Source organism: Gobio gobio, assembly GCF_949357685.1.
Source record: "Gobio gobio genome assembly, chromosome: 25".
NCBI classification, from domain to species: domain Eukaryota; kingdom Metazoa; phylum Chordata; class Actinopteri; order Cypriniformes; family Gobionidae; genus Gobio; species Gobio gobio.
The window spans coordinates 18,846,552-18,855,818 of NC_137121.1; the positions used below are offsets into that span (position 1 = coordinate 18,846,552).

Below are 9,267 nucleotides of genomic sequence, written 5' to 3' on the forward strand. Positions count from 1 at the left end.
AAAACAGTTGAATATTTCTTCAGAGTAAGTGTTATTTTTACTAATATAGTTTAATTTTCAGATATTTTCCTAAATAAAAGCATTATAAACTAAAATGGTTAGAGAAACTCTGAATTAGGGTATAATAACACAAAAACAATTGTATAAAGAAAACAATGTTGATTCTTTTATATGACAAACGGAAACACAGTACACATATAAATAGCTTTATTCACAGAATAAAATAACGTTTGTATCATTTTACTCAGGCTTTGAAAAAAAAAATGATTTTATGTTTCTATACACAGTAGCCATGAAACAAAAACAAAAAAGGGTCATTGTTTCTGAGACAATGAGTCTGTCTGTCTTTCTTTCAAGCCAAGAAGTTCTGTTTGCAATTCTCCAGGCTTTGGTGGGACCTCTGGAATGGTCTATAATTTAAGAAGAATTAAAATAAATAAAAAGAACATTGTTTACGCTGTACTTAAGCAACATGAAATTAAAATATGTCTAATTTATTTGTACACATTCCTGGACTTGAATTTAGAACATGTATTGATGCATGTCATTCCAAAAATAAATAAAATCCCTACAGGCAATATGTAAAATGGGTTGCAAATGGCCATTCACTTTTACAGACAAGCATGAAGGTTGTACAAACACCTAAACAGGTGAAAATGCACAAAACTTGATCTGGAAACTTACTAAATCAGGACGGTAATACTGATGCACAACCTGCGCTCCAGCAAACATTGACAACACACTGGCTCCAAACATCCTTAGATATCTTGGCCAAGATACCCCTGCTGGCATCCTTAAATCTCAGCTGGCAGACGAATGTTTTGCCAATTAAGAGAATTTATACCTAAAGAGAGGAAAAAAAGTTATTGCCGGACTCTGGTTTCACCTAAAATGACCTAATAATGCACGTTGAGCTCAAAATATGTCAGTGTCATTGTTTAGTTGAACTAAATTAACTTAATATAAGCCCTGTCTGTGAAACCAGGCCTTAGTATTTAAATAGGAAGGAAATATTTAGGTTATGTTAACAATTTTTTTTACAACCATCTTAAATTATTTAATGTCTATTTTAAATAATAATAACACTTTTTATCAATAACATTTTATCAAAAGTATTATAATAATAAGTAGTACTGTCAAAACGATTAATCGTGATTAATCACATCCAAAATAAAGGTTTGTGTTTACATAATATGTGTGTGTGAACTGTGTATAATTGTATATTTAAATACATACACATGCATATATATTTAAGAAAAACTTGTTATATTAAAAAAATTATTTACATTTAAAATATATTATAGAAATTATATATTTACATGCAAATAATGTTAATTAAATACATGCATGAGTGTGTATTTATAAATACATAATAATTATACACAGTACACACACATATATTATGTAAACATAAACATTTATTTTGGATGTGATTAATCGATTTGACAATACTCATAATAAACCATTATTATTTTCCTAGGTTTAACGTTACCTTACTACAGCTAGTCTACAAGAGAGTAATATACACTTTCATATAGGTCAATCAATGCTTATTTCAATGCAACTCAAAAAAAGAAATAAATGAACACTTAAGCATTGCAAGTGAGTATAAGTATTTTATCAGTCAATTTAATTACACCCGTTCTTGCTGTAAGGTCATTTTATCACTGCTAGCTATCTTAAACGTAGCAACAAATGAAGTAAATGTGCTATTAAATGACAACAGTATTATATTTCCCACATTAAGCAGGATAAAATATGGAGAACGATATACTAACCTTGTTAAGTTATAGTCGAAATAACATTACAGAGTGGTTTTGTTACGACATTCAGCAGTAAAGGTTCGTTACATGTCTCACATGTTTGCTTTGGAAGTGTGTACAGCACGTTTATGATGGGGTGTACTGCAATTCATTATTTCCCCTAATTTCACTAAGCAAATGATGAAAAATACTTAAATTGATTAAATGACTTTTTAATTACTTATTTGAACACTAGTCATTTCATGCATACCATGAGATGTGTTTTATATAGAAATGTATTAAGAGAACAAATAGCACTTCCCCTTAGTAAATAATGGTAGAGTCCAACAATGTGAAGCCAGCCATGAGAAAACTACCGTTTTATTGAATAAAAGTATGGATTTAAGTTCGGCACGAATGGTTCTTTGTATTGAGGTTTTAAAATTATTTTTAAAAATCGTTATCTATAATAAATAATTAAAAATGTAAAGCTTCACATCTAAATATGTGCAATCATGTCATACCTAATAGTGTCAGTAAAACGGAGACTTTTGTTTTGAATTTAGGCTTTGCCTTTGTTGACATTTTTACTTACACCGGCTTCATTCATCATGTGTAGCATCATTTAGCTCATATTTTCTGCATTAAATACTGATATGTGCCAGAAAAGGTCTGAAGAATATATATGGCAGGTAAGATTCATAAACCAAACGCACAGAAATATATCTGTATGTAACGAAACGAGTTATGTTATGCTTGTATGCGGTCAATTGTCCACATACAGCTCTTGGCTTATTGAATGCAATGAGCTAGTTAGCTGCCTGCATCCTAAAGTGTTGCCCACAACAGGAGGCTACAATAGTCTTTAACATATGTATTCTTCTAGATAATATGTGTATTTTATATTATCTTGTGATGTTTAATTAATAAGCCAAGCCTAGTGAAAACGGGACGGATGTAACAAGAGATTGAACAAAGGGAGGTGTGGTTTACCAGCTGGCATATTAGTAACATAAACATGAATATTAATCTATTAAAGTAAGACCACCAATTAAGATGGAAGACAGGCAGTATTCATCTCTGACGGCCCCTATGGATTATCTTCAGTACTGGTAAGTTTGCCCAGCCCCAAAAGAACCCAAAAGAGTCTATACATCTTTTAAATAAACTAGTGATTTTTTTAATAATGTGATTAAGATTAACATCTCGTCAAATGCTCTCAAAATGGGATATGATGGTGTATGGTAAATGTGAAAGCACTGACAAAGAAAAGGTCAGATTATTCCTAAATTTATCAAGTAAGTGCAGTGTTTCTCTCTGTTTTTGTACATTTGTTTTCTCAGGTATCAAACCAGTCCCCAGCAGTACCAGCCGGAGCAGGTGCCGCAGTACCACCAAATGGTTAATGCCTCCCAGTACACCGAGAGACCCATGGAGGACAAAATCATGACTGATTTATCAGTGCATCAAGATCCATATCTGGATCAGCCTCATCAAGATTCATATGTGGATCAACTTCATCAGCCTCACCAAGATTCATATCTAGATCAACCTCATCAAGACCCATATCTGGATCAACCTCAACAGCATCATCAACCCTCTGTCCAACCACCAGGTACAGTCTTTTTCTCACAACCCTTTTAACTGGGATATTTCTGCAGCCCATTTGTACAATGTATCAAAAATCTGCTTCGCAGTCCTTCCGACAACTACAGCAAAAGGAAAGAAAAGGGGAAGGCCTCTAAAAGGTGAAGGAAAGGAAAAGACGGAGGCTGAGGAGGCTGCCAAGAAAGCAAAAAGGACGTTAGATCGGTTCAACGGCATGTCCGTGGAGGAAGTCATGGCTAGAAAGCTGCCAGATGTCATCACACATAATCTTGACATGCTGATTGTGAGTTATTGTTTTAAATAGTCTGCAAGTTTGATCTGTATTTTATTTATTCTATAAATTCAGTATTAATTTCTTATAATTAATCATAAACTATATATATATAACACAGATCAGGCATAAGATTATGACCACTGACAGGTGAAGTGAATAACACTGATTATCTCTTCATCACGGCACCTGTTAGTGTGTGGGATATATTAGGCAGCAAGTGAACATTTTGTCCTCAAAGTTGATGTGTTAGAAGCAGGAAAAATGGGCAAGCGTAAGGATTTGAGCGAGTTTGACAAGGGGTAAATTGTGATGGCTAGACGACTGGGTGAGAGCATCAACTGCAGCTCTTGTGGGGTGTTCCCAGTCTGCAGTGGTCAGTTTCTATCCAAAGTGGTCCAAGGAAGGAACAGTGGTGAACCGGCGACAGGGTCATGGGTGGCCAAGGCTCATTGATGCACGTGGGGAGCGAAGGCTTGCCCGTGTAGGTCCAATCAAACAGACGAGCTACTGTAGCTCAAATTACTTACCTGGGGAACACATGGCACCAGGATGCACTATGGGAAGAAGGCAAGCCGGAGGAGGCAGTGTGATGCTTTGGGCAATGTTCTGCTGGGAAGCCTTGGGTCCTGCCATCCATGTGGATGTTACTCACGTACCACCTACCTAAGCATCGTTGCAGACCATGTACACCCTTTCATGGAAACGGTATTCCCTGGTGGCTGTGGCCTCTATGAGCAGGATAATGCGCCCGCCACAAAGCAAAAATGGTTTAGGACTGGTTTGAGGAGCACAGCAACAAGGTTTGAGGTGTTGACTTGGCCTCCAAATTTCAATCCAAAGATCTCAATCCAATCGAGCATCTGTGGGATGTGCTAAACAAACAAGTCCGATCCATGGAGGCCCCACCTCGCAACTTACAGGACTTAAAGGTTCTACTGCTAACATCTTGGTGCCAGATACCACAGCACACCTTCAGGGGTCCAACACAATATTAGGTTATAATATTATGCCTGATCGGTGTATATCATATTTGTTTGTTTACATTTCTTTATTGTATGACATATTTGCTCATTTTATAGATCGGCATCAATCCTGGACTGTTGTCAGCCTTCAAGGGAAGGCATTATCCTAATCCTGGGAACCATTTTTGTATGTATCATTCAGCAGATTTTGTTCTTTGTAAAAGGCTGTTTATATATTTATACTTGTTTTTTTAATTGAATGTCTTATAGGGAAGTGCTTGTTTCTCTCTGGGCTGACTGAAGAACAGCTGAACCACATGCACGATCAGACACTACCTGAACGCTATAGCATTGGTTTCACCAATATGGTGGAGAGGACCACACCTGGGAGTAAAGACCTATCAAAGTAAGAGTTTAACATTATATGTGAAAAAAGGTGCGGTCACATTTACAACTGTATGGCCAATTTTTGCAGATTAAATCTAATCATTTAAATTGGAATCCACGCGATTGGAAATTTCACATGAGGGCGAAAGATTTCCCCACAATTTCACAATGGGTTCAAGATGGTCTCACAAACTCGCTGCATTGACCAACAGAGAGCTGCTTGGTTTGAAAGTGACTTCCTTGTGAGCTGCGCTTCATACGATGATACACTATTGAAAATGTAGCTGACATTTCACTAATGTGACACCTTAAAATGAGTTTTTGCCCTAATTTGATGTTACTTTAGAAGATGCTTGATGTGAGTACATTTGAAAAATAAAAAAGTATTGTTTTGCAGCAAAGAGATCCGTGAAGGTGGCCACCAGCTTTTGGAAAAGCTTCAGAAGTACAGACCTTTAATCGCTGTGTTCAATGGAAAATGTAAGACTAAACTCTCATTTATATTATAGTCCCAGACTAATATGCATGTTTGAGCTGTTTTAACTGAAAGCAACTTGCACTGGCATATCTTAAAATATGTCAGTGCCATTGTTTTGTCTCAAGATGGACACCAGTAATGTTTTTTTTTTTTTTGTCCAAATATCCAAATTGAATACTGAACTATTATAAGGTCTAATACTGGCTTAATCTAAGCCTTGTCTGAAATCAGGCCATTGTGAAATGTACTCCTTTATTTCAGGTATTTATGAAACATTTTGCAAGGAGATTTTTGGAGTGAAGGCCAAGAACTTAGAGTTCGGATTGCAACCCTACAAAGTGCCAGAAACGGAGACGGTACGAGTTTCTTTCTTGATAATACGTTGAAGTGTCCTGTTTAAAGTTGCATATTGATTAGATATGAGGTTCTGTTGTCCAGGTTTGCTATCTGATGCCATCATCAAGCCCACGCTGTGCCCAGTTTCCTCGTGCTCAGGACAAAGTGCACTTCTACATCAAGCTTAAAGAGCTCAGGGATCAGCTGAAGGGAGAGGTGAAGACGCAGGAGATCGAAGAGACAGACTACACGTTTGATGTGACTCTGGCCAAAGGTGAAGAGTTTCACATTATAAAGTCGGCATGAAATGGAAATTGCGATTTAGTCATTGTGACGTACACTCACCTAAAGGATTATTAGGAACACCTGTTCAATTTCTCATTAATGCAATTATCTAATCAACCAATCACATGGCAGTTGCTTCAATGCATTTAGGGGTGTGGTCCTGGTCAAGACAATCTCTTGAACTCCAAACTGAATGTCAGAATGGGAAAGAAAGGTGATTTAAGCAATTTTGAGCGTGGCATGGTTGTTGGTGCCAGGCGGGCCGGTCTGAGTATTTCATAATCTGCTCAGTTACTGGGATTTTCACGCACAACCATTTCTAGGGTTTACAAATAATGGTGTGAAAAGGGGAAAAACATCCAGTATGTGGCAGTCCTGTGGGCGAAAATGCCTTGTTGATGCTAGAGGTCAGAGGAGAATGGGCCGACTGATTCAAGCTGATAGAAGAGCAACTTTGACTGAAATAACCACTCGTTACAACCGAGGTATGCAGCAAAGCATTTGACAAGCCACAACACGCACAACCTTGAGGTGGATGGGCTACAACAGCAGAAGACCCAACCGGGTGCCACTCATCTCCACTACAAATAGGAAAAAGAGGCTACAATTTGCACGAGCTCACCAAAATTGGACAGTTGAAGACTGGAAAAATGTTGCCTGGTCTGATGAGTCTCGATTTCTGTTGAGACATTCAGATGGTAGAGTCAGAGTTTGGCATTAACAGAATGAGAACATGGATCCATCATGCCTTGTTACCACTGTGCAGGCTGGTGGTGGTGGTGTAATGGTGTGGGGGATGTTTTCTTGGCACACTTTAGGCCCCTTAGTGCCAATTGGACATTGTTTAAATGCCACAGCCTACCTGAGCATTGCTTCTGACCATGTCCATCCCTTTATGACCACCATGTACCCATCCTCTGATGGCTACTTCCAGCAGGATAATGCACCATGTCACAAAGCTCCAATCATTTCAAATTGGTTTCTTGAACATGACAATGAGTTCACTGTACTAAAATGGCCCCCACAGTCACCAGATCTCAACCCAATAGAGCATCTTTGGGATGTGGTGGAACGTGAGCTTTGTGCCCTGGATGTGCATCCCACAAATCTCCATCAACTGCAAGATGCTATCCTATCAATATGGGCCAACATTTCTAAAGAATGCTTTCAGCACCTTGTTGAATCAATGCCACATAGAATTAAGGCAGTTCTGAAGGCGAAAGGGGGTCAAACACAGTATTAGTATGGTGTTCCTAATAATCCTTTAGGTGAGTGAAATGGCTTCTCAAGCAAGAAAAAATGTAGGGCGGGACTCGGTTTTCTCCATGGGGAATCGATTGGATGGTTGTGGTTTGCTATTGGTCGATCTCATGTGAATGACCGGTTGTCCTGCCCTCGCTTCAGTAAACATGTCATCAGAGAAGAGATGTCGTTGCAAGAGGGAAGGGAAGTTATTTTGATTTAAAGATTACAAGGGGACATGAATTTAAAAAAGAATGATGTGCACAACAGATAAATAATTTATAATAAATGCTACAATATTCCAAGGTGACGCGAGAACATATTGTTAACCAACGTTTTTTGTTGTTGTTTATTCCAGAGGATGCCAAAAGAATGGCAATCAAAGAAGAGCAGCATGACCCGGAGTATGAGAAGACCTGTGCACATGGATCGTGGAGGGAACCACAGCAAGCATTTGGAGTCCCTCCTTCTACAGATACAGGCACATACAAATTGTGTTCAGAAAGAATATGAACAATTTTATGTGTCGGGTGCTTGTAATAATTGTCAACAATCTCTAGACCAGGTTACGGACAACCGGTGGACAATGCAGCCGTTTGCAGACCAGATTCCAGACATCAGATGTAGCAACAACAACCGAACAACCTGAGAAAAGTAGTTATCGCACAAAGACTGTTTGTATACACTGCATGTACTGAGAAGGACCAACTAAACATTTTTTTTGTTTTATTTAATATTTTTTGGCTATGTTTCTGAGTGATGATGCTGAGTCATTACCTGGAATATTTAATGTATATGATTTGTGTGTGTGTGTGTGTGTGTGTGCAACAAAGCTTTGTTACTTGAGAGCTTGAATGAATGCGAGACTTTCTGTTTGAGACATTTGTTAATTTTGTGCCTCTATTTTTTTTTTAAGGAAACACTATCAATCATACACTACCGTTCAAAAGTTTGCGGTTAGTTTTTTTTTTTTTTAAGAAACAAACTTTCTATTCATCAATGAATTTCACAAGGTTTCTACAAAAGTATTAAGTAGTTAAACTGTTTCCAACACTGATAATAATAATAAGAAGAATTATGTTTCTTGATCTCAAAATCAGCATGTTAGAATGATTTCTGAATTATTTAAAATTGTAGTTATACTTCACAATATTACTGTTTTTACTATATTTTAATTAAATAAAAGCAGCCTTGGTGAGCAGAAGAAACTTCTTTCAAAAAATCTTACCGACCCCAAACGTTTTAATGGTAATGTATGTTGACTGTTTTTTTTTTTTTTTTCTTAAATAGTTTCATATTTACAAAATTTATACATTTCTGTGCTATTTGGATTATTCTGAGAAGACCTAATATTTGACATGCAGATGTTTTTCAATAGAAGTGTTTTAAGTGTTACAAATTTGCAAACCATGACTGGCCTCTGGAAGAGGTTTATCACTGTGCATGCCTTCAATGCATGGATTAATATGGCATGCTCAATCCCACATTATGGTGCTTATTGAATACCGATCACTCAATTTACCTCATTTTGAATGGTATTTTTAGACTTTTTAGAATTTTTATTTTGCCATCAGTGGGCATAACTGTTTAGTACCATTTATACCTGTTTTGTTGCATCATAATAACCCAGCTTCATTGTTGCTGTGAGAATTCTGTACTATGTATGTTATTCTGTAAGTTGTATTTTATTTTTTATATGTATGTATTACTAATGGAACTGTTTTAAGGCAAATAAAAGCAAATAGCAAAGCAAATATTATGTAATGCCATGTGTATTAGTTAGTCACTCAGTCACAATTAAATAAAAAATGTATCGGGGTCGAAGCACCATTGGCTACATATTGTACAATTGGGTGCTGTTTCTATTTTCAAATCGTGAAAAATGTTTTTCGTTTATTAACAGCAATACGAGGTGCAAGTGGCCACAACAACTTTTCTTTTTTGCTAAACGAG

General features: G+C 37.0%; 2 protein-coding genes across 2 annotated transcripts; one reads left to right on the forward strand and one right to left on the reverse strand.

The window, feature by feature from the left end:
* Positions 1–243: 243 nt before the first annotated feature.
* Positions 244–1,877, reverse strand: uqcc6 (ubiquinol-cytochrome c reductase complex assembly factor 6). The gene is made up of 3 exons (XM_079810256.1): positions 1,779–1,877; positions 685–844; positions 244–410 (listed from the first exon to the last, which is right to left on the reverse strand). Exons 2-3 carry the CDS (start codon positions 790–792, stop codon positions 315–317), a joined length of 204 nt encoding a protein of 67 aa, XP_079666382.1. The 5' UTR covers positions 793–844; positions 1,779–1,877; the 3' UTR covers positions 244–314.
* A 430-nt stretch (positions 1,878–2,307) lies between these two features.
* tdg.2 (thymine DNA glycosylase, tandem duplicate 2) lies at positions 2,308–9,142 on the forward strand. The gene is made up of 11 exons (XM_079810260.1): positions 2,308–2,434; positions 2,782–2,854; positions 3,086–3,357; positions 3,440–3,633; positions 4,704–4,773; positions 4,857–4,992; positions 5,371–5,453; positions 5,713–5,807; positions 5,890–6,061; positions 7,673–7,795; positions 7,875–9,142. Exons 1-11 carry the CDS (start codon positions 2,428–2,430, stop codon positions 7,961–7,963), a joined length of 1,314 nt encoding a protein of 437 aa, XP_079666386.1. The 5' UTR covers positions 2,308–2,427; the 3' UTR covers positions 7,964–9,142.
* Positions 9,143–9,267: the final 125 nt, after the last annotated feature.